The sequence below is a fragment of the Theropithecus gelada genome, chromosome 7a, assembly GCF_003255815.1.
Source record: "Theropithecus gelada isolate Dixy chromosome 7a, Tgel_1.0, whole genome shotgun sequence".
NCBI classification, from domain to species: Eukaryota; Metazoa; Chordata; class Mammalia; order Primates; family Cercopithecidae; genus Theropithecus; species Theropithecus gelada.
Genome location: NC_037674.1, coordinates 46,857,049 through 46,883,315, shown reverse-complemented (window position 1 = coordinate 46,883,315; position 26,267 = coordinate 46,857,049). Strand labels below are relative to the sequence as shown.

At 42.9% G+C, this 26,267-nt stretch overlaps 1 protein-coding gene across 1 annotated transcript in view; it reads right to left on the bottom strand.

The window, feature by feature from the left end:
- The window catches only part of THSD4 (thrombospondin type 1 domain containing 4), a 642,120-nt gene that overhangs the window by 499,224 nt on the left and 116,629 nt on the right, over positions 1-26,267 (bottom strand). The window contains exons 5-6 of the mRNA XM_025389817.1: positions 21,416-21,863; positions 8,143-8,245 (exon numbers count right to left, since the gene is read on the bottom strand). Coding sequence (XP_025245602.1) covers positions 8,143-8,245; positions 21,416-21,863 — 551 coding nt within the window. The remainder of the gene's footprint in view (positions 1-8,142; positions 8,246-21,415; positions 21,864-26,267) is intronic.

The following is a 26,267-nucleotide window of genomic DNA, read 5'->3' as shown; positions in this document are numbered from 1 at the left end:
CTTACACACTGCTGGTGGGAGTGTAAATGAGTTCACCCATTGCAGAAGACAGTGTGGCAATTCCTCAAGGATCTAGAGACAGAAATACCATTCGGCCCAGCCATCCCATTTCTGGGTATATACCCAAAGGAATATAAATCATTCTATTATAAAGACACATGCATGCGTTATTCACAAGAGCAAAGACATCGAATCAACCTAAATGCCCATCAATGATAAACTTGATAAAGAAAATGTATATATACACCATGGAATACTATGCAGCCATAAAAAAGAATGAGATCATGTCCTTTGCAAGGACATGGATGGAGGTGGAGGACATTATCCTTAGCAAACTAATTCAGGAACAGAAAACCAAATACTGCATATTCTCACTTATAAGTGGGAGCTACCTTATACGAAAATTAATTCAAGATGGATTAGAGACTTAAATGTTAGACCTAATACCATAAAAACCCTAGAGGAAAACCTAGGTAGTACCATTCAGGACATAGGCATGGGCAAAGACTTCATGTCTAAAACACCAAAAGCAACAGCAGTAAAAGCCAAAATTGACAAATGGGATCTCATTAAACTAAAAAGCTTCTGCACAGCAAAAGAAACTACCATCAGAGTGAACAGGCAACCTACAGAATGGGAGAAAATTTTTGCAATCTACTCATCTGACAAAGGGCTAATATCCAGAACCTACAAAGAACTCAAACAAATTTACAAGAAAAAAACAAACAACCCCATCAAAAAGTGGGCAAAGGATATGAACAGACATTTCTCAAAAGAAGACATTCATACAGCCAACAGACACATGAAAAAATGCTCATCATCACTGGTCATCAGAGAAATGCAAATCAAAACCACAATGAGATACCATCTCACACCAGTTAGAATGGCGATCATTAAAAAGTCAGGAAACAACAGGTGCTGGAGAGGATGTGGAGAAATAGGAACACTTTTACACTGTTGGTGGGATTGTAAACTAGTTCAACCATTATGGAAAACAGTATGGCGATTCCTCAAGGATCTAGAACTAGATGTACCATATGACCCAGCCATCCCATTACTGGGGATATACCCAAAGGATTATAAATCACGCTGCTATAAAGACACATGCACACATAGGTTCATTGCGGCACTATTCACAATAGCAAAGACTTGGAATCAACCCAAATGTCCATCAGTCACAGACTGGATTAAGAAAATGTGGCACATATACACCATGGAATACTACGCAGCCATAAAAAAGGATGAGTTTGTGTCCTTTGTAGGGACATGGATGCAGCTGGAAACCATCATTCTTAGCAAACTATCACAAGAACAGAAAACCAAACACCGCATGTTCTCACTCATAGGTGGGAACTGAACAATGAGATCACTTGGACTCGGGAAGGGGGACATCACACACCGGGGCCTATCATGGGGAGGGGGGAAGGGGGAGGGATTGCATTGGGAGTTATACCTGATGTAAATGATGAGTTGTTGGGTGCTGACGAGTTGATGGGTGCAGCACAGCAACATGGCACAAGTATACATATGTAACAAACCTGCACGTTATGCACATGTACCCTATAACTTAAAGTATAATAAAAAAATAAATAAATAAGTGGGAGCTAAATGAGGAGAACACATGGACACAGAGAGGGGAACAACACACACTGGAGCCTATCAGAGGACAGAGACTGGGAGGAGGGAGAAGATCAGGAAAAGTAACTAACGGATACTAGGCTCAATAACTGGGTGATGAAATAATCTGTACGACAACCCCCCAGGACACATTTGCCTATGTAATAAACCTGCACATCCTGCACATGTACCCCTGAACTTAAAATAAAAGTTAGAAAACAAACAAACAAAGAACTTGAGCCTGGGTCACTTGTTCCCTTTCCCTGCCTCAGTGAAAGCATGAGTTGAGATACAGCTTCTACCAGCCTGGGTCCCCAGGTAAGCAAAATACACCCATTCTTACACATGGAAGGTGAACAGGAGGCAAGCTTTTGTCATGTTAAGTCATTTGGATTTGGGGGTTATTTGCTACTGTAGCATAAGCCAGCCACTGCTGACAGATAGAGTCACTCTGTTCATGTCACCAGTTGGCGACCTTCACTTTCTGACTCAGCCTCCCCTCTGGCTTTTCAATTGCCACTCTCTTTAGTTCAGCTCTCGGGGACACACAGTGCACTCAAGCTACCCAAACATAAAGCTGCCCCCAAACAGTTTTAAGGATTAACACTGATACCTGATGCCCTACAGCCTATAGCAACCCAGCAAACTCCAATTTCATGGTGTCCAGCCCCATTACCCTTGGCATGAAAACAGGTAGAATTTTCTCCAAGCTCAGCACCTAAACAAGTGGCTTCCTATGAAACTGCCCATGCTAGGTGGAATGGATATATATATTTGCTGTCCAAGACAGAGAGTGAAAGGGGACTGGGACAACAGGCATAAATTATCACTGTCCTGGGTGAACTGGGATGCACAGGCACCCTAATTCCACTTTTGCCATCTTTACAGTAATAGGTCCTGGGCTATGAGAAAAATTCCTGGAGGCATTATCTAAGGATAGGTCACCAAATCCAGGAAATGCAATTAAAGGCTTAAGAAGAACATCTGGTAAAATTAATGTGTTTATCAGAGAGTATACTCTGCTTTTACTATTCTATGTGGCATTGCACTGAATGAGTGCAGCTGTTTCCCTAAGTAGGCACATGTGAATAGCAGTAGACATCCAAACAAAATCAAGAGCCCGATGCAAAATCCAGCCGTAAAGCATGAACACCCTGCAGAAACATTAGCAGTGTCTTCCTCCCGCCGGTCAGCCTGGGAGCCATTTAAGAGGAAGAAGGATAAAATCAAGAAAACAATCTTAGCAGCAAAAAGAATTATTTAAACAAAGCCAAAGTAAACTCAACTTCAGTGACCATAGGCTTCCTCTCTCCTTCTAGGCATGTGAAAAATATCAATGTCAGTGACTATTTTAAAAGACTACATTATTTTCTGGTAACACTTTGTAAGGAATAGCTGATTAATCCACACTAGGATGGTAATTAGTTGATTCAATGTCTCAGTGGCTTCCAGTAAAGAAGTATGCACTGACTTTGGTAGAAGAATGTTTTCCTGTCTGTCTCAATTCCCACTTCCCTATCTCCCCTTCATGTGATGTGGGTCCTCCACCACAGGGTTGGTCACATGACCTGTGCTAACCCAAGTACCCCATCCCCCAAACTAGGTTCCAGGGATGGGAACAGGATCTAAACAAGACCATGGTACAGTTTGTCTAGGATTAGAACAGTCACTAGGTATATTAGTTTCCTAGGACTTATGTAACATATCACACAAACTGGTTGGCATCCTGTTGAACACAAACAAGAGAAATGTATTCTCTCACAGTTCTGGAGGCTAGAAATCCAAAACCAACATGTTGTTAGGGTCACTCTCCCTCCAAAGTCTCTGGAGGAAGGATCCTTCCACGCATCTTCCTGGTTTCTGGAAGGTGCCGGCAATCCTTGGTGTTCCTTGGCTCATAGCTGCATCACTCCCGTGTCTGCCTCCGCCTTCACATGGGCTGTCTTCCCCGTCTGCGTCTTCCCATGGTGTTCTCTGTGTGGGTCCCCAGTCACAATGGATTAAGGCCTATTCTACTCCACTGTGACCTCTTCTAAACTTACATCTTAATTAGATCTGCAAAGACCCTCTTTCCAAAAGAAGGTTACATCACAGGTACCAGGGCGACCCTTTCTTTTTTTGAGACGGAGGTTTGCTCTTGTTGCCCAGGCTGGAGCGCAATGGCACAATCTCGGCTCACCACAACCTCTGGCTCCCGGGTTCAAGTGATTCCCCTGCCTCAGCCTCCTGAGTAGCTGGGATTACAGGCATGCGCCACCACACCCGGGTAATTTTTTGTATTTTTAGTAGAGATGGGGTTTCACCATGTTGTTCAGGCTGGTCACGAACTCCCAACCTCAGGTGATCAACCCGCCTCGGCCCCCCAAAGTGCTGGGATTACAGGCATGAGCCACCGCACCTGGCCTAGGGGTACCTTTAATAAATCTTTTTGGGGGGTGCAATTCAGCCCACAAGACCAGGTGAGAAAGTCCCTCCCACTATGATTGCAAGCTCAAACCCACGGTAAGCCTGCTTGCCTGCCCAAGACGAAGTAAACAGAACCTAGAGATGGAGAAAGATGAGAAAGGCAGGGTCCTAATGTTACTGATTCCATGGAATGCAGCCACATCTGAATCCCAGGACACCTCTTGCATTTCCCAGTAACATGACCAACAAAATACCTTTCTGATCAAAATATATTTAGTTTGGGTTTCTGTCACTTACAACCAAGAGTTCCAATTAATATATCCACCAATGAATAATGCTCTGTAATGTGAATTCAAGTAGTTTCCCATAATCTGGGTGGAAGAGAGAGAGGATGGAAATATTTGTGAAAAAGATTGGTTATGTGCTGATAACTAACGGAATTAAGTGGGTACGTAGGAGCTTATCACACTATTATACTATTCTCCCTACTTTACCTATATTTGAAATTTTTCAAAAAATCAGTTAAATCAAATGTTCAAAAAACAAGTTCTTTTAGGTCTCATACTTAAAGTCTAGCACAAATCAGAGGGGAAAAAATAACAGAAAAATAAAATAAAATAAAAAAACCCAAAAAAAATAACATACACAAGCCAGACAATAGCAGGCATCCACATGTAATACATGAAAACATTAGCAAAGTTTTCTTTGTGGTCTGCATAGGGCTATCAATATAAGACTTGCATCTCACCAGACCTCAAGGTCTTAGACAACAACAGCTGGCTGATGGCCACCTCAGACCATGCAGAAAAGGTCTGGCACGGCAGCTGCTCCTGGGGAAATAACTACTCAGTGTAGTGTGGAATTCATCTTTCCCCCCAGGTAATCACAATAAAGCAGCTATTATCCACAGCCAGCCATAAAGCAAGGGTGCAGCTCAGACAAAAGACAGGGTCACTTCTTATCTAAATGTTCACTGAAAAGCATTGTTGTTCTAACACAAGAATGTATTTCATGATTTATCAAATACCCATGATTCCGTCCTTCAATGTAGGCTAGAGTCATCCCCTCTTGGATTAAAGGTTCTCTACCCTAGCTACCCATAAGAATCATCTGGGATCTTTAAAAAATCCTGATGTCCAGGCTGCACCCCAGACCAATTAAATCACAATCTCTGGGGAGGGGTCTAGGCATCAGTGTTTCTAGGAGGCTCCTCAGTGATTCTAATGAGCAACAAGAGCCGAGAACCACTGCGCTGGACAGACCTACATCTGTGAGGCAGTTGAGGCAGCTGCTCACTTTGGATACATGCCTCACTTCTCTAAGGCATCTGCTACTATCGGTCGGAGCAAATTCACTTCTGGATCTACTCTAGTGAGTAGATCTCAATCAATCCAGAACCTTGTTCCTCCCTCCTTGTATTAGTTTCCTAGAGCTGTATGACAAAATACCATAAACTTGATGACTGCAAACAAGAGAAATTTATTCTCACAGTTCTAGAGGCTGAGAGTCGAAAATCACGGTGTTGGCAGGGCCATGCCCACTTTGAAGGCTCTAGGCAAGGATGCTTCCTTGTCTCTTCCTAGCTCTTGCTGGCTGCCAGCAATCCTTGGTGTTACCTTGTAGAAGCATCACTCCAATCCCTGTCTTCATCATCACTTGGCATCCTCCCTGTATGTCTGTGTCCTTTCTCCTCCTGTTCTTTTTTTTTGTTTTTTGTTTTCTGTTTTTGTTTTTGTTTTGTTTTTGAGACAGAGTTGCACTCTTGTTGCCCAGGCTGCAGTGCAATGGCACGATCTCAGCTCACCGCAACCTCCGCTTCCCAGGTTCAAGTGATTCTCCTGCCTCAGCCTCCTGAGTAGCTGGGATTACAGGCACGCGCCACCACACCCAGCTAATTTTGTATTTTTTAGTAGAGACAGGGATTCTCCATGTTGGTCAGTCTGGTCTTGAACTCCCGACCTCAGGTGATCCACCCGCCTTGGCCTCCCAACTTTCTCCTCTTCTTATCAGAACACCAGTCTTCCTAGATTAAGAGCCCACCGCACTCCAATATGAACTCAACATAACTGATTACATCTGCACTGACTCTGTTTCCAAATAAGGTCACATTCTAAGGTTCCAGGAAGAATACTAATTTGGGTGGTGAGCAGGGGCAGTATTTAACCCAGTGCATTCTTCGTCACCCATATTGAGTTTTACACTTTGTCTTCACCAGAATGCATGGAAGACATAACTAATTGGGAGTACAATGCTTTTAATAAATTTTATTTTGAAATCATTTTAGATTTATAGGAAAGTTACAAAGATAGTACAAAAGTTCCTGTATACCCTTTACCCAGCTTCGCCTAATGTTAACATGTTACCAAACCATTTATAGGCTGGGTACGGTGGCTCACGTCTGTAATCCCAGTACTTTGGGAGGCTGAGGTGGGTGGATCACTTGAGGTCAGGAGTTCGAGGCCAGCCTGGCCAACATGGCAAGACCCCATCTCTACTAAAAATACAAAAATTAGCCAGGCGTAGTGGTGCACACCTGTAATCCTAGCTACTCGGGTGGCTAAGGCAGGAGAATCGCTTGAACCCAGGAGGCGGAGGTTGCAGTGAACTGAGATCGTGTCACCTCACTCCAGCCTGGGCAACAGTACAAGACTCCATCTCAAAAACAAAACAAAAACAAAAAACAAACCATTCATAAAAACTAAGACATTAACTCTGGTACAATGCTATTAACTAAACTATACACTTTATGCCTATTTCACCAGGTTTTCCAACAATGCTCTTTTTCTGTTTCAGGATTCAAATTAGGATACCACCTTAAATTGAACATAATGCTCTTAAAAATGAAAACGGTCAGAACCAAGCTCTATTTACAGAATCAAATCAAAACTTCACTTTAGCATCCTTCTTTTGCTCACGCTTCACCCTGTTCCCCACCCCATGTATTTGCATTCAGCTAGTTCTATGTTTCCTCTGTATATCCTTCCTGCTTGAATTTGATAGTCTCAATTTTTTAGTCAAGTTAGTTCTTAACAATTTCGAGGTCATGGGACCACTCTGAGAATCTAACAGAAGCTATGGAGTCGCTGAGAACACTGCACAATTTAGCATCCAATTTCAGAGCAGTCAGATACTAATCCACTTCCCTCCTCCCCAAGTATAGAACCACCTTGCAGAGTTTGGCTTCCCCAGGCATTGATTCTGCAATGAAATCATCACAACTCACTATCAATCTCTCTTCCAAGGCAATTTCTCCAGATCCTGGACATAGTGCAGTGCTCCACACTCTGGGTCTTGGCCAACCTTAGCTGTCCCAGCCACTGCCTCAGGCTGAGGCTGAGAAGGGCTGGCTGTGCAGAGCTCTCCCACTGGGCCCTGAAGGCAGCTGGTGTCCCTCTCCAGCCAACTTGGCTGTAAGCATAGAACCCCCACAAGTTCTGCTTGACCCAACACCTCTTCTGAGCCCACTTTCTTCACGAGTGGGAAGAAATATCTCAGAATGTTAACACTTCTCAGTCCACAAGCCCTATTATCATCTGAATTTCAACAAAGAAAAGTGGCTCCAGCATGCAGAGTGGGATCAACTTGCTCTACCAACTTTGGATCTTCTGTCATTTGGAAATGATGGGGATCTTGGACTCACAGGCAATGCCTGCCTACTGTTATCTTTGGAATCAGTATGTGAGGCCCCCTAGAGATGAGAAACATACAAATGTACAACCCCACATGTTCTCTTAAGCTCCCATACCAGCCCTCGTAGCAGTAACCAAGGAAAGGGAAACTCCATCTGCACTCACGGCTCACAACCTTATGTTTGAACCTCTTCTCCAACTGATTCCTTGGACCCTGTTCTGTCCCCCTCACCCTGCCATCCTTGGATGTTGCTCGTTTCCATCAACGCCTCGTCCATCTGACTCATGCTGAAGATGGTCCAGGTGTCACCTGAGCTTTGCTACCTTTGGTAAAGACCTGTGCAGGCTTCTCTTTGCCCTGGAGTCACACTTTGTCCCCTATTGACACCCCAGCCAGGATCACACCAATACCTCCAACATCAATCAGAAGTCAGCAAGAATGGAAAATAGACTAAGTAACTTCTATGGACAGGGCTGGGTCTATTCTTACCTTCTGCAAATGGTTCCCATTCATAAAACCGGCCCATGAATGGCTTGTTGTTGTAGGATGCACACTGTACCTCCCGGATACTTCTACTGCTCTCTGGACATACCTAATAAAGGAGATATTAAATATGCAATTAGCGTCCATACTGTTCATAGCTCCAGGATACATCTCCAAACTCTGGATACCTTTCCAACTTTATTTTTTTTTAATTTTTATTCTTATTTATTTTGGGGGGGTGCTCTTGTCACCCAGGCTGGAGTGCAGTGGCCCAATCTCGACTCACTGCAAACTCCACCTCCCAGGTTCAAGTGATTCTCCTGCCTCAGCCTCCCAAGTAGCTGGGATTACAGGCACCCACCACCATACCTGGCTAATATTTGTATTTTTTGTAGAGATGGACTTTCACCATGTTGGTCAGGCTGGTCTTGAACTCCTGACCTCAGGTGATCCACCCACCTCGGCCTCCCAAAGTGCTGGGATTACAGGCATAAGCCATCGCGCCTGGCCCCTTTCCAACTTTAAATACCAGCCCTCTTCTACCTAAACTACTGAGTTTCTGATCATTTGCTCATAACCTGCATGAAAAAGTTTAAATGCAGATCCCCAGGCTTCATGTATGCCAACTCAATCGTTATAGGGGCAAGAAATTTTTAACAAGCTCCCCAGATTATTTTTTTGCACACTGTAATTTGAAAACCACTGATCTAAACCTTCTACTCCTGACAAGTCAGTCTACTCCATTCTCTCAAAGAGACCATCTGCTTCTGTTTGACTTTGTTCATGCCATTCCCCTTGCATGGAATAGTAGTCACAGCAGACACGTTCAGAGCCCTTACCTTTGCCAGGCACTACTTTAAACATGTTCCACATATGAACTCATTTAATCTTCACAACAACCAATGAGGTAAACACTGGAGTTTTACAGATTTTTCATGAGAGCAAACTGAGGCATGGAGGAGTCACACAGCCAGTGAGGTGTGGGGCCTGGATTTAAACGCAAGCAGCCTGGCTCCCACCAGGCTGTCTCTCATGGTCCTCCCCATTTTCTCTAAATTCTAGCTTAGATTCTGTCCCACCTAAAGCAGGAATTTCCGACCTTCTGCGTGCAAAACAATCACCCAGAGATCCTTTTGGAAATGCAAACTTCTGGATCCCTCCATGAAGGATTATTATTCAGTAAATCTGGGATGAAATCCAGAGATCTGTATTTTATCAAGTTTATCCAGGTGATTCTGATGCACTAGACTACTCAAGGAAAACACACTGCTCCCTCTGGCTTTTTTCTTCCTCATTTATAAATGGTAAATATGAGCAAAGTGTGGTATAGAGTAAATAAGTATGAGACAGAAAATAATAAGATCAGAATCTCTAATTCATATTATGGATAAAGTATGATCTAGCTTTGTTGAACCTGAACTATAAGAGTGTGTGTGTGTGTGTGTGTTGTGTGTGTGTGTGTGTGTGTGAATGATCAGAAGGAAGAGAAGCCTGGCCCCTGAAACATCAAACAGTACTGTGTAGAAGAAGTCTCTGGAATAAACTGCTAATAGGATAGTTCAAAGTCTTCAAGGATTTGTAGAGAAATCTACTGTATGTATCAGAAATATTAGGTCTCCTGGAAGATGAGGGACCAGAGGAAGGACTGAAAATAGGTGTGAGGGTAAACATCTCCTGCTTGATTAAGGGCAGTCGCAGCTGGGGAGGCTGCTGGTACAAACGTGCAGCGTGGCCATGACCCTGCTGTGGTCTGAGCCGAACCATATGGAGCAAGAAGCCCTCTAAAGCAGAACATGATGGAAACTGGTAGGAAAAAACAGGCAGGGTGAACAAGCAGGTGGGCCGAGCTCTGACAATCAGTGAGAGGCAGACAGGCCACGGAAGCCTGTCTCCTAGGGCTCTGGAAGCCAACCTGCTGGCAACCCTGAAGCTGCGCCCATGTAAGCTTCCAGCAACACCAGCTGTCTCCATGAAGGGTTTTGAGTTAACTAAGATGCTTTTCACAGCCCTTTGGCCTGAGCCAAAGTTCGAGTAGGATGTGAACAGCTGGGTGACTTGGAGAGGCCACCATCCCTGTAGCAGTCCCCAAGTACGGCTTCGAGAAAGAAAACTTAAGGAGTTTGTTAAAAATGCAGATTCTCAAGCCTCACTCTGGCAGGAGAGTGGGGAAAAGAGCCCAGGAATATATGCTTGAAGTGCTCCTTGGGTGATTCTGGTGCAGCCTGTGCATCCTAACCTGTGCAGCAGCGATGAAGAGCCACGCCCAAGCCCCACCTCACTCCACTCCAAATTACTTAACACAGAATTAGAGTGCTAGAGCAAAAGAAAAAATCAAATCCAACCCCTTTCATTTACAGAGGAGGGAACTGAGACCTGGAGATGTGGCAAGCCTTGCCAAGGGCTCCACACTGACACAGAGGCAGAGCCCAGAGCGCGGATGGCCCACTCTGTCCATAAGCAGAACTAGAGATCAGCTGCTGGGCTGCAGGTCTTCACAACAGAAACAGACCAACACAAGCGGCTGAAGGTCCTGTTCCTCAAATAACTACACCTAAGTAAAGCCAAGGTGCTCTACAACGAGGCTCCAGCTAGAAGCCACACTTCATTAACCTAGTGGTAGTTACTAGAACTGGAAGCTGTAGACTACAAAGACTTACACAGTCTGCTTAACCTCTCTCTCTCAATGAGTAAAATGGCTAATAGGCTAGACTACAAACCAATGCACATTTAGAATTATCTAGAATTGCTCAGTACTTGATAACATAAATGCCTATTTCATGACTGAGAAAGGAATCCACAATCCATTAAGTTATAAGTGTTAAAAAGATTATGTGTGTGGAGTGTGTGTGTACATACACAGAGAGAGGTTAAAAGTGTTATCTCTGGAAGGTGACGTTATAGATGTTGTTAATCTATAATTGTTAGTCTATTTGTGTTATTTATTTTTTTCTGCAATAAACATGTAATATTTATGTAATAAAAGTGACAATTGGCCAGGCAGGCGCAGTGGCTCACGGCTGTAATCCCCTAGCACTTTGGGAGGCCGAGGCAGGCGGATCACTTGAGGTCTGGAGTTTGAGATCAGCCTGCCAACATAGTGTAACCCTGTCTCTACTAAAAATACAAAAAATTAGCTGGGTGTGGTGGCATGCACCTGTGATCCCAGCTACTCGGGAGGCTGAGGCAGGAGAATCACTTAAACCTGTGAGGAAGAGGTTGCAATGAGCTGAGATCGCGCCTCTGCACTCTAGCCTGGGCAACAAAGCAAGACTCTATCTCAAAAAAAAAAAAAAAAAAAGTGACAATGTATCAGAATTGAGCCCTTCCAAATACACTAGCCCTTAGCTAGCTTTGCATGTCCTTGCAGTTTAAGGTATGGCTTAATACTCCACTAATGCCCAGTGCTCTCACATCCATACACATCTGCCAACCCAACTTACTGTGGATCATTCAGGATACCCTGTCCCTTGGTCACCATTAAGTCATTCACATCTAAGCATAGCCCGGTTCCTATCTAAGGCAGAAGAGCTTAACGTGGCATCAGAGCCACAATGATCAGCAGATCCACCTGCAGTTGCCAGGAGTCAGCTGAGCCCAGCAGGAGGTAACGAGGTGTCCTGGTGGACGGGCATGGCCCTGTGTGTGACTCCAGCAAGGACTCACATGACGCCAGGCAAACTGCAAGCCTGGAGGGCAGAGGGATGTGGCCAGAGAAATGCAAGGCTTCTTGGGCCCGGACGTGGAAGCGTGTTATTGAGGCAGCATTATGGTATAGGCAAGGAAAGCAGAAGCCTGGACTGATGATACTGATGATGATAATGATGATGACACCTAACTTTTATTGAGCATTTATTAAATGTTAGACATTCCACTATGTGACTTACATATATTCAGATCATTTAATCCTCACAATAACTATTATACCCATTTTACAGACGAGGAACCCAAGGCAACAAAAAGTTAAATGAGCTGCATAAGGTCACAGGGCTTGTAAGTGGTGAAATCAAGATTTGAACCCTGACACTTTGCATCTGGAATCTATCATAGTAACCACTATGCCACGGTGCCCTCCTTGACTGTGTAGACAATAAAGTTAATTTGTGATGGGTCCTCGGACAAGAGAGCCATAACTGTGTCTTGTCTATTGTCAGGATAGGGTTAGAGACAAAAGCTGGAATCAGTCCCCAAGGCCTGGAGAAGTGGCTGGCCTCTGCTACAAGGAGCACGGAGCTGTGGAGTGAGGAGGAAAACCAAGCAGGGCCTGGGAAATCCTGTTTCATGTCTCTTTTATAGATTACATCTGTTTGTACTTGTCATACTATTATCGGGATGTGATCTCCTCTCATTTTAACAGACTCTCTGAAGTTAAAACTTCCAGGTTACAGATCCTTTTACCCCTTCTTAGGTTTTAAATTGTTAGGTTTTAAATTGGTTGTTTCCTGATGTCATGGACTGAGTCACCTTCACCTTATCAGTAATCGTCTGTACATTACACTGTGAGCTGGCCCTGGGGACAGGTTTCTTGCAGATAGCTAGCAGATCCTTTCCATGGGCAGAGATTCTCACAATCTTCAGGCCAGAAAACTGAGACAGGGGAAAAGCCATGGAGATAGAGATCAGGCTCATTCAGGATGAGACTAACAAAGTCTGGAGATTTAGAGCCAAGTAATGCCCCTGGGAGATAACCTCCCTTCAAATGACTCCCACCCAAAAGAGGGAGGGATGTTTCCACTGGACTTTTAATGGAAGAGAAATAAAGATGTACTTTAATATGATTAGCTGACTCCTTATAAAGCAGTATGAGCCCTATCCAAAGTTCCATCTAGACAATTGCCTGGGGTTGCTATGAGTCACAAATAGTATTATGGAAACTCCAGCTACATTTCTAGTGACCCTGGTTAATCTGAAATGACAACTGCCTGTACCCAACTTCACTGCTCGAGAGGCCACCATCTGTGATCACAAACTTACCTTTTGGTAATTAATTACTGTCATCTCCCCAGGAGATGAACAGCATCATCTCCAATGTAGCGGTGCCAAGGAACATGACCTTGAAGTCTGCCTGCGTCAGATATGCAATTTTTTTATCCTTTTCATTGCTATGAATTCAATCAAAAGACCAGCTACCATAGCAACATGTGATGTATTTAACGTCACCACAGTCATGAAACCTTTAAAAAAAAATAAATCTAGAAAATGTCCCTGCACTGTCATGAGAAAGTGGCTGTGTGACCTTGGGAAAAACATTTAGCTTCTCAAAGTCTAAACTACCACAATTGAATAACAAGCCCTGTACCACCTTCCAGGCCCCAATCCCCAGGGGGTTTTATGGGGATTTTTAAGTGGTAATACATTAATGTTTCCAGCTCTCTGTAATGCTCAATAAATGTTTGCTGAAGTGGAGACACCAAATGTCCACTGTGGAGAATCCAGTAGTCTCAGAAGCCGTACGTGCCTGAAAAGTATGTGTTCTGAGCAAACATGCCCTTCCTTCCTTTCTCATCTACAGCTGGAAAATGGGCTTGTTTTCTAGCTATAGAGAAATAGCTCCGGTTATCTTGCACATTTTTCAAATATATTTAGTATCTCCTTTCTCAAATTACACAGAACAAACTCAACCTCACAAAAACCTTTGCCACCTTCCACCACAGACATTTTCCAGTCAGGGAATTAACTGGTTTGTCCAAAGAGTTGGGTAAAGGCTTTGGATGTTTTTTGTTTGTTTTGTTTTGCTTTAATCTGAGATTTTCTTAATTCTCAAACGCTTTTTTTTTTTTTCCATCCAAGGGAAGATCATAATGTTCTCCTGTTCTCCTAGGGAGAGGTGTTTCCCTCTCATTCAATACATCAAAGCCCCAAAGGATGTTAATGTGACACTAAGCCCAGCCATTCACCCAGGCCAATCTTAGATTTTTAAATATCCGAGATCCCTTCAAATCTAGGCCTATCTCAAGAGTGCTTACTTATGACTGCCTATTTATATTATTTACATATCTCTATGTCTGTAAGAAGACCTAAAAAAGAATTCCGTTTTCCCTAACTAATCAGGAAGCACATGGCAAAATGTAAACTTGTTAAAAAAGTTAGTTTGGTGCGGTGTGGCCCATTGCCTGTGATCTTTTGGAGGCTAAATTGGGAGCACTTTTGGAGGCTAAATTGGGAGCATGCTTGAGTGCAGAAGTTCAAGACCACCATGGGCAACATAGCAAGACCCCATCTCTACACAAAATAAAAATAAGCTGAGCATAGTAGTGCATGCCTGTAGGCTGAGGCAGAAGGATTGTTTGAATCCAGGAGTTTGAGGCTGTAGTGAGGTATGATCATGCCGCTGCACTCCAACCTGGACAACACAGTGAGACCCTGTCTCAAGCAAAACCAAAACCAAAAACCAAACCACCTTACTCTCCTAGGGAGCATACATTTCCTAGTGGCTATTTCCGGTATCACACTAATAAGACTGGCTTCCATCCCCTCTGCTATCTGCTGAGGCAGGGTGTAAAATTCCATTCAAAGGCAAATATTCATTGCAGCGCTCCATGTGTCAGGTGTTGACAGTAATGAGGATACAGAGAAGAATCTGCCATAATAGCCTCCCTCAGGGACTTACAGGCCCACTCGAGAAAAATGCATAAACAAAAATGTATAATCAAAAATGTATAATGCATGGAAAGGAATGTAGTGAATTGTTTGGACACAATATTTCTAATCTTGCAAAGGAAGGAGTTAACTGATTTTTCCTAATGTTGAAAAATCAAGAAAATAAAAATTGTTAATATACTACATACAGCCAAAAACATAAGTTAAAATAAAAAATGTGGCTAGTGTAGATCAGCAGGAGTGGAAGGAAAGGGGGTCATTTCTTCATCTTCCAGAATAAGGAGTTGATGCAGAAAATTTAAGTTGATATATCGAGAAGCAGGGGTATTAATATGCCATTTCGAGTTATAGAGAGAATGAACATAAGAACAAGAAGTTAAAAATCACTGGCTGTGATTACATCTTGAGAGAGAGACTAGGATATACACGTCTTTGCTGTTCTGATATTTCTTACTCTTGTTTGTACAACTTTTTATAATCATGAAAAATGACAACTGTTAACAATTCTTATGTATATATATTTGTGTGTGTGTGTATATATATATACACACAGGTTTATGTATACATATGTGTGTGTGGTGTGTGTATACACATGTATACATGTTTAAATATACATATGTGTGTGATTCATATAAGAGTGTGTGTGTGTATAAATATATATATATGAAAAATTAAGAGAATTTTCTATGGAAATTCCAAATGGTCTGAGAAGACAGAAAGAAAAATGCTGCAAAAAGCACTGATTCTTGCACATATTTCCTAGATGAGGAGGCTAGTGATAAGCTCATGATAAGGGAAACTAGCGTTGAAACCCCCAGTCTGTCCATCCAGTAACTGGCCTCATGGTTCCTGGCAAGCTTTACACCTTACAGAACTGTACTCGATTCTTACTTGGCTCATTTACTAAGTTTTTGCTTAAAATTGCAGTCAGAAAGTTGTTAGCTACTCTTTCATTCAATATCAGACTAGAGATGGAGTAGAATTAGAATCTGCCTGCAGAGCACACCCAGCTAGATTTGAGATTTGGCCAACATCTTCCCCTTATTTGCACTTACTTTGGGGCAGAAACAACTACATATGGATAAATCCATTGTCAAAAGCCAGTCCTACCCCAGGGAAATTCACTGGAGAGTCATTGATACCAGAACTCTCGTTTGCAATAAGTTGCTTTTAGCCCCAGGAGTTTCTCCCTCATAATGTTAAGTGCACTCTGTCTAAACTCAGGATCACACCTCCTTTGGCAGCAAAGCCCCTTAAAAACTCATAATTTTGTCCCTGCCTTGCACTACAGCCTCCCTCCTCCAGAAGAGGTCAGAGTATCAATCAGTCTCCTCTCCAGAGGGAGAAAATGTTGCATTCAGAGTGCCTAGGAGAAAGTGTTGAATTCGGAGTACCTAAGAGAAAGTGGGAAGAGAGACACCTAAGCCTCCAGGACAAAGGCAAAAAGGATTTTTGTTGTTGTTGTTTTAGAGACAAGGTATTGCTCTGCCCCCTAGGCTGGAGTACAGTGGTGTGATCCTAGTTCAATGCATCCTCCAACTCCTGGGCTCAAACAATCCTTCCGCCTCAAGCCTCCTGAGTAACTGGGACCACAGGTACACACCATCAACCTCAGCTATTCTTTAAATTTTTTGTAGAGATAAGGTCTCACTATGTTCCCCAGGCTGATCTTGAACTCCTGGCCTCTGGCCTCAAGCAATCCTCCCACCACAGCCTCTCACAGTGCTGGGATTACAGGCATGAGCCAATTAAGCCCAACTGAACCTGGCCAGAAAAGGGTTTGTTTTTTTTTTAACTGCATCCCCTCAGGCACCAGAGGAATTGAGGTTTGATTTCTCCTTCCTCTGTTGCAATCCCTATAAAAACTCTAGCTATCAAGTCTTGGAATTCAATGAGCTTCCATGAAGAAGGAACTTAACTGTTCACTCTGTTCCTTGAGTTCCTATTACTTTTAGCCCTCATTGAGAAAGTGCAGGGCTGCGGATTAATCATGGCTTCCGCCCTGTGTTGCCCCTTCACTGCTGAAGACAAACTTGCAGGTGAAGTCTTCACTCACTAGAAACACATCTGATTCCACCAAGAGGTCCTTGAGTACCTCCTTCTTGCTTCTCAGCACTTACAGGACTGCAAAGGGCCTCCAGGACCCCTGTCACTTGCTCTTCCTAAAGCATCCTCCCTCGCCTGGATAATCCGCACTCGAATTCCACCCAAGCCAAGTTAATTTCCACTGTGTGGGGATTTGAAAGGACCTATGTGGCATGTACAATGGCACATATGATCTACACTGTTAATGCCTTTTTATGAGTCTATCCCTCTTACTGGACTCGAGCTGCATAAGGCAAGAGTCTGCTCCCATCTCAGTGTCTCCAACCATAGCCTAACACCTCACCCCACGCAATCAATGTCAATGTTATGCTTATGGACTCCAAGCAAAAGCCTTCTCTTGGGAGTACTTAAAAGACTTTGCGCCACTGCACTCCAACCTGTGCAACAGAGCGAGACTCTGTCTCAAAACACAAAAAACAAAAAACAAAACAAACAAACATACACACTCACACACAAAACAAGGCCGGGTGCAGTGGTTCATGCCTGTTATCACAGTACTTTGGGAGGCCGAGGTGGGCAGATCACCTGAGGTCAGGAGCTGGAGACCAGCCTGGCCAAGATGGTGAAACCCTGTCTCTACTAAAAATACAAAAATTAGCTGGGTATGGCAGTGTGCGCCTGTAATTCCAGCTACTTGGGAGGGTGAGGTGGAAGAATGGCTTGAACCCGGGAAGCGGAGGTTGTAGTGAGCTGAGATTGCACCACTGCACTCCAGCCTGGGTGACAGAGTGAGATTCTATCTCAAAAAAAAAAAAAAAAAAAAAAAAAAGACTTTGGACCAGATTGAGTCTTGCATCCACCACAGTCCACCACATACAGTCTGCTGAAGGAGAGTGTTGCACTAGCTGATGTTTGAAATTGGTGCTGGAAAAGACCATAGATTCTCCATCTGTACTAGGATGTGTCACCTGAACTTCCTCATACACATTGTAGGCAAAAAATAATAATAATAATATTTCCTTATCTTTAAAGTCTACATTCAGAAATCTTATATGAATTGAACAATCTCAGAGACGTGCTGGAATGCTTAAAATTCCTAGATCACACCATAAGATAGGTCTAAATATTAAACGTGCACATCGGAAGATGTAAATAATTCACTATCATGAAGTTGGTTATCTATAATTTCACCCTTATCACTTTAAAGTCACCATGACCCAAGGCTGATAACACTGAAACTAAATCACAGCTGAATTGTTGGGTCTCTTGGCAATCTTGTTTTGTCACCGTATAAAGGTAAAGGAGCCTCAATCGCAGCTAATACGCGACTGAGGACAACTGTGAGCAAGTCTGATCATTTCATCCACGCATTTCTTCAGTTACCACTGAGAACCTGGAAGATGTTCAGATATGGGGAGACCTTACTTCATTCCTATCTAAAGGGGGGTATGCTAGTCATGTTTATTTCCTAACAATGTGTCAGCACCATGCCTTCCATGTGTGGCTGCCATGCCAGCTCTTCTATATGCCATCTTGTCTGAACCTGACATCAACCCTACAGGGTAAGGATTATTAGCCCACTTTACAGATGGTCCTCAGGGTGTTAAGTGACTTGCCCAAGGAAACTCAGCTCCTCTGTGTCAAAGCTTGGCATCTGTATACCTTTTCCTCTTTGAGTAGGAATACTTACATAATTGGGGCATTCATGTCCTCTCTTGATGCTGGACATCAGGGAGGACAACGAAATGTCTACATGAGGGCATTGATGCTGAGATGCTGGGGCATATGGGTCCATCTGGGGAGTATATAAAAAAAGCAATATAGCTGAACTGAGACTACTCCCCTTAGAAAGGCCTGTTTGCATGGCTGGCATCTGGGAACCTGAATCTCAGGGCAGTTCTCAGCACTCCCTAAATGATAGGAGTGGCTCACCGTGCCTAAATATAGCTTATGCTAAATACCTGATTTCTTTTTGGGAGTCTGGAATTTTGATATGTGGCAGGCAAAGGGTGCCTATGTGACCAGCCCTCAGTAAAAACTCTGGGCACAGTGGGGGCTTCTCTGGTAGACAACTTTTACATGTTGTAACAAGTCATTGCAGAGGAATTAAGCAAGTCCTGTGTGGTTCCATTGTGATTCTGGAAAGCTTACGCCTGGTTTCCTATGCTCTTCGGACTATGTGCCTTTCCTTTAGTGATTTTGCTTTGTTTATTCAATCCTTTGGCTGTAGTAAGTCGTAACTGTGAGTGTGACTATATGCTGAGTCTTATGAGTCCTCCTAGGAAATCATCAAACCCAGGAATGGTCTTGGGGACCTCTGACAGAGGGAATTTTAAAGAGATCATGGGGGTGTGGCCCAAGTCACAAGAAGCCATGGGCTTATGAAAAAAATATACACAATAATGGAACCTCTAAGGAATAACATCTCTCAATAAGGGTAAGCAGTATGTGGACTTGGGACAGTGGGGTGCACTGGGGAGGACACTATGCACATGTCACAGGGAAGAGAAGGGAACTACACCTATACAATCCCATGTCAACATGTACTTCTTTGGCCTGGGTTGGGGGCTTTATTTTGCCTTCTTCCACAATGCCAGAAGACACCATGACCTCACAAGAAGTTTCTAGGATTCCTCGCCATTCAGTCTCCTCAGTGGTGCCATTACCCCAGCACCCAGGGAAGCACAGCTTCTACATGGGGAGAACAACCCTGCTGTTGGCAGCACAGGTCTGGCAAAAGGGGCAGGCTTTACAAAAGTAAGTTAAATGCAAGGAATGCTAGGTGGGCATCAGCTCCACATGGATGCCAAATGCCCCCTCTTTTACTTTCTCCCCATGGTTTGCTTGGTCTTCAAAACTAAGAGATATATTAGTCAATGGGAGAAAGTGTTCTATATTACAATGAGTTCATTTCGTTTTAAAAGAACAGCAATAGATATTCAGGAACAAGGGCATGTCTGACCACGAAACCAAGCAATTCTTTACTTTTTGATTTACAAAGTACTTTCCTACCATCACCTCATTTGATCTTCAAAGCAATGCTAGGAGGTAGATACCACGACTTTTCTCTGTTATTCTCCATGACACCTACTTTGTTACAAGACAAGCAATGATGCTCAATGAAGACTTACTGGTTGACTGATCAGCAATGGCCTTAGAAAAATTACTGCTTTTTAAAATTAATGATTCCTGAAGTCCGACAGTGGAAGAATAAGCTAAAAAGCAACCCAGGCATTCAATGAAATTATTAAGATCACAAATTAAGTCATTTCTATGGACTCTATAGCAGGAAATATATTTTTAATGAGGAAATCGAAGCTAATATAGAACAGCTGTCCTGTTACCCAGCAACAGAGTATTAAGGCAGATTAAATTATTAATGAAAAATATCGCGACTCAGAAATTTAACCTCTTAACATCCTCTCGTTCATTTCTCTTTAATACACAGTCTTTAAACTGATATTTTTAAAAATTCCTTTGGTCATCAAATACAGTTAACATTGATAGTTTGTTCTACTACTCACTAGTTGTGGCATCTTCAGCAAGTTACCTGACCTCTCTTTGCAACTATAAAATGAAGAGAAGAGCAAACTCATGGTGAAGGAGATTAAGTGGAGTAAGTAGAAAAAGTGCTGAGCACAGGCCAGGTGCAGTGGCTCACACCTGTAATCCCAGCACTTTGGGAGGCAGAGGTGGGCAGATCACAAAGTAAAGATATCAAGACCATCCTGGCCAACATAGTGAAACCCCATCTCTACTGAAAAAATAGAAAAATTAGCTGGGTGTAGTGGTACACACCTGTAGTCCCAGCTATTCGGGAGGCTGAGGCAGGAAAATCACTTGAACCCGGGAGGCGGAGGTTGCAGTGAGATGAGACTGCGCCACTGCACTCCAGCCTGGGTGATAGAGCAAGACTCCATCTCAAAAAAAAAAAAAAGAAAAACAAAAAAAGTGCTGAGCACAAGGCCTGGCTTATGAGTTTTTTATAATGGTAGATATTATTTAAATGCATGAAGATAAAATCAATAAATATTTATTGAACTGATATCCAAAGTGGGTATACCTATATATATATATGCATGAGTACAGCTATACAAGTCCTTAAAATAACAACATACTTTCACATCGGTTAGGAACTTACTGCTGCCCAGAGGCCTCTGTGCACCATCCGTCACCCCAGTTGTCCCAGCTCTTCCCCGAAGGGAAGACTCTTTACAATTTCACTCTCAGACTTCTTCATGCTACAATACCTAGTGTTTACACCTGGAATAGCAGAGAACCTCCGGGAAACTTATATATTGCACTTGAGCAAAGAATAAATATTGTTAACATGAGTCACTGAGAATTTGGGGGTTGTTTGTTTTGCAGCAATAGCTATTAATAATTAATACCACCATTAAGCAATTGTCAATAAGCAATTCAAGAAGCAGTGTATAAGTTACTAAAGCAATAACTTTAAAAAAAGGAAAACTATGTGGGAGAATACATGGAAAGAAAAGAGAAAGGAGGAAGATTAAAAGGTGTGTTAACATGGCTCAGACACTATATGCTTGCTGGCTTCACCATGCGTAGTGCCAAATGACAGAAAAACGAGGTGCAGCTGTTTCCAGGCCCAGTATGGGTTGTGTGTACTTACGTTGGTGTTGCACAGCTTGTATTGCCGATAGGCCCCGATGCATGAGATTGCTGTAGATCGGGCAGGCTGGGAGAAGCTCTGCGTCGCCCCATGAGTCCCCACACCGTGGTTGTTGCTTGTTTCCGGGCTGTGAAAGAGACTTGAAGCTGCAGGGAAGCCTTGATCATGAGTCAAAGGCAGCTGGTAGATGGAGGCCTCTGCAGCCTGCAGTCCAGAGCGAGGGCCACTGTCACTTTGGTACAAAGGCCCATGTTGGGGGACCTGGTGGGCTGGTGAGCTGTAGCCATGCCTAGCAGAAGATGCCCCCTGGGACCTGGAATGCCGGGATGAGGGCTTCTGTCTCCGGAGCCTCTGTGGCGTGTGTGCAGTGTCTGTCTGCAGTGGTAAGATATATGGGGCCTTACCATAGCCGTACTTGCCAGGGCCGATGGGACCGCGGGTCCTGCTCCTAAAGAGAGATAGACAAGAGAGGAGATGATCAGAGTCGGATGAATTTCGTGTTAACTCAGAAGCTCTGGTCCATGGTAGAGATGACCAGGTAGGAACAGAAGCTTGGGAAAGGGTCTATGGTAGATCTGGGAAGTAGGGGGAGCACATTTTAGAAGGGACCATCGTGGAAGCTGGAACAGAGTCTCCATAAAGGATGGAAAGTAGAATGAAAGAGGGAATCAACAGAGGATGAACAGTGGATGATGCAAGTAGTTGGAAATGAGATTAGAACAGTAAACGGGTCAGCGTGTAATTTTTATGTAAAGAGTCTGGGCATTTTTGTAGGTCACCTGGAGCTACTGAAGGTTTTCGGAGAAGTATAAACATATGATTGCAATTTCAGTCACAGTAACTTTCCTGTTCACCTTTTTTTTTTCCCTAATAATGTACTTTTTGCTCATTCAACTAACTGTGGTATTTCAGATCCTGTTTCCCTCACCATTCATACTCAAAGAGCTCTTCTAGGTAATGGAACTTAGATGAGCAACCAAAGTCTAGTGCAGTCCTAAGGCCTCACTTGCACTGACTTTAATCCTGAAAATACTCAAGGGCATTAAACACTTGGCTCCTCCATCACTCTTGAAGCAGCCCATGCTAAGCAATGGGTAAATGGCCATCTTCACATCGGTTTAGAAGAAGAATTGTCTCGGGTCACACAAAAAATACACTAACAACAGCTGATGAGCTAAAAATACATATTGCAAAAAAAATCTCATGATGTTTCAAGAAAGTTTACGAATTTGTGTCGGGCTGCATTCAAAGCCATCCTGGGCCACATGAGGCCCATGGGCCGTGGGTTGGACAAGCCTGGTTTAGATCTTTAGATTTTTGTTAAGATCCACTGCTCTGTGGTGGGATGGGGCGGGGGGAATGGGCAGGACAGGGTAGAAGCCCTGATTTGTAGCATCTGCCCACTCCTATGGTGTAAATACTTCCAACATGGCTGATATCAAGCTACCAATGTAAAGACACATTGACCTCTGGGGAGCAGGTAAAAACCAGCTCCAGAATACCACTGCATGTATACTTATTGTGCAACTATTCAAAAATTAATCATCCATAGTTTTTAAGACCCCAACCTTACAAGTGAAAGCAACTAGATCACAATGCAGCGTGGGGTAAGCGCCTTAGAGGCCATGCAATAAATGTTGCTTTGGGAAATTCTGGGGTAAGAAAAAGCACTTCTGTCTGAAGGGATCAGAAAAGATTTCACCTTCACTGGCATTAGAGTTGAGGAGCGCAGGTTCCAAATCTCTGTGGAAGGACTTAAGTAAGTCAACTAACTCTTACTTACTTTTAAGATGACTGAGCTGGATTAAATGACCGCCAAGGTCGCTCCAACTCTAAAATTATAAGCTTCCATAATAATTAATTCTACATTTATGTAAAATTGGAAATGTGCCCAAGGGTTTCTACAGGATGGCCCCATTAAAATAAGCACATTAAAATAGCAATCAAGGTGAAACATTGATTTCTACCCTCATGAGAAAATTCTTTCTTCACTCTCCACATAATCACTGAACATAAAATTTAATAGACCACAACTAATTATTAACATCTTTATTACTAATTGCACCTTCATTCTTAGCTGATATGGAATTAAACCACGCCACAGTGTTTATTTTGCATTTAGGTCTTTCTCAATTAATCTTGGCAACACTTGGGACTCTGTTAATGATGGGGGCTTTAAGAGATGCAATTAAGTTAGTCATATATATGAATATATATGTGTGTGTGTGGATATATATATCCCCCCCCCCCCACACACACACACATATATAAAACTTGGATGTAATTTGCCTTTTTCTTTCTTGTGGCAGGCCAGGTAAAATGAATTACATCATGCAAAGGCAAAGGAAAGAATTTCTGCATATGTGTGTATTTTTTTAAGATCTGAAAGCCTACCAAAAAATTCTAGCTTCAAAGTAAGTACTGGATGGAGACCCTAGCTGAAGGTAACAGAGAAATGGGCATGTGGAATAGCACTTCTCAAACTTGAGTGTTCACAGGCATCACCTGGGATCTTGTTAAGCCACAAATTCTGGATCTAGGACATCTAGGGTGCGGCCTGAGAGTCTGCATTTCCAACAAGCTCCCGGGAGATGCCAATGCTGCTGGTCCACAGACCCACAGCTTTGATAATCAGTCATAGAATAAAATAGAAATTCCAAACAAAAGGGCGAAAATTCAACACTGCAAATTATTGTTTTTAATGAAGGAAAAATGGCAATGAAATTCAAACCAAAAACCTCTGAGTTGGAGGCAGATACAAAAGATCTGCTGGCCCGGGACAGGCTGCCCTGCTGGAACTCACTCAGTGAGCACTGATGAACCAAAACTGACTCGAGCTTCCTCTTGGGGAGCAGAAGAAGAACCTGCTGTTGGCTGATGACTTGTGTAAGCATCTTCCCAAAGGCTGCCATCACCCCTGAGGGGAGTAACATATACAAGCACCAATGTATATTTTTGTATTAATATTGCCTTGTGGGAAGCTCTGCCTAAATTGGAGAACCATTCAAAACCCACTGACACAGCAACATCATTGGAAAGGTGATGAAACGAATGCAAATGACCAGTTAATTCTAAAAGACCAAAGAGAATGAGCAACCAAATTGGGTGTGTTTATGAGAGATCTGATTTCTGAGTATTTGACTCAGAACATTTGGACAAGTGGCGGATTCATTCTGGCTTGGCCAGGAGAACGTTTGTTTTCCTTACAGCTGGTTAGAGCTAATAATCCTGATGGGTCTGAATGGCCTCTTCTCCAACAGGACAAAGTCCATCTGGCCACTTGCAGGGGGGCCTCCATGGAACTGGGCAGATTTATGCAGAGTTGTGATAATAAGTACAGATGTGGCGATGGGATCTGTGTGGCCAGTAAACTCCTCCAGGAGAATCATGTGGTAGGTGCCTGGGGGAGCTGCTGAGTAGTTCTGCTTGGTCTCCCCAGCACCCATCTCTGGGATTTTACTTTGGGTGCTCCACTTGTCAAAGCACTGGCTAATTTCTGAAAGTTATGCCTTGAGAAAGAAATGGAAAAGGCACAGTTTGCAGACCAGAGACGTGGGAGTCAGTGTAGGCTAGTGGTTCACCACATGGACCCTGAGGCCAGCTTTCTGGGGTTTGAATCCCAGCTCTGCTACTTGCTAGTTTGGAAACTTCGGGTAAGTTACCCAATCTTTGTATGCCTCATTTTTTTCAAACAGGACCAGGATTATGATGAGGCCAGTGAAGCACCTAGGACGCAATATTTAAAGAGATAACAGTCAGGATCGTGGAAGTGCTGGTAGGAACCTGAGAGTAATGTCTTCTTAAATGTTGCACCCTAAGAACCTCTCTAGCTGCACTCCAAGCCCAGTTCTGGCCTTGTGTTCATTTACAAATAAACACAATAATAGTACCTTTGTTACAGATAGTTGCAAAGATTAAACGACTTTAGAGCAAAATACCTAATGCTTCACACAGAGTATGCATCATACAAGTATTTGCCTTTACGTAAGAAAACCTCTAGTTTGGCTATTTAATAGCTCTACCAACTTTGGCAAATAATGCACCTTTAGTTTTCTTACCTGTAAAATGAGAGTATGACCATTTCACATTCACTAGGATAGCTATACTCAAAAAAGACAGATAATAGTGTGTTGGGAAAGATAAATTGGTAACCTCATATATTCCTAGTGGGAAGGTAAAATGGCGTAGTCACTTTGGAAAACTACCTGAAAGCTCCTCAAAATACTACATGTAGTGCTACCACAGGACCTAGCAATTCCAGTTCTATGCCCAAGAGAAATGAAAACATACATTTATATATAAACTTATACATGAATGTTCATAGTTACCTCATTCATAATAGCCAAACTGCAGAAACAACCCAAATGCCTATCAACTGATGTATAGATAAATAAAACATTGGTATATCTATAGAGTGGATTATTATTCAGCCATAGGAGAGGTGAAGTGCTGATATATACTGTAACATAGATAAACCTGCAAAACATTCTAAGTGAAAGAAGCCGGACACATATGATTCCATTTCTATAGAATGTCCAGAATAGGCAAATCCATAGAGACAGAGAGTGGTTTCCAGGGGTTGGGGAAAGAGGGGAAAAGAGAGCGACTGCCAAAGGGATGGAGTGTCTTTTTAGGATGATGGAACTGTTCTGCAATTAGATAGTCACGATAGTCACACAACCTTGTAAATATACCAAAACTATTGAGTTATATAGTATTTTTAAATGATGAATTTTATGGTATGTAAGTTATATCTCCATAAAGCTTTTTTAATGAAAGCATGTTTACTTACAAGGATGTTGTAAAGTCAAATTGAAGTTACTGATAGAATGCATTTTTTTAATCTGAAAGC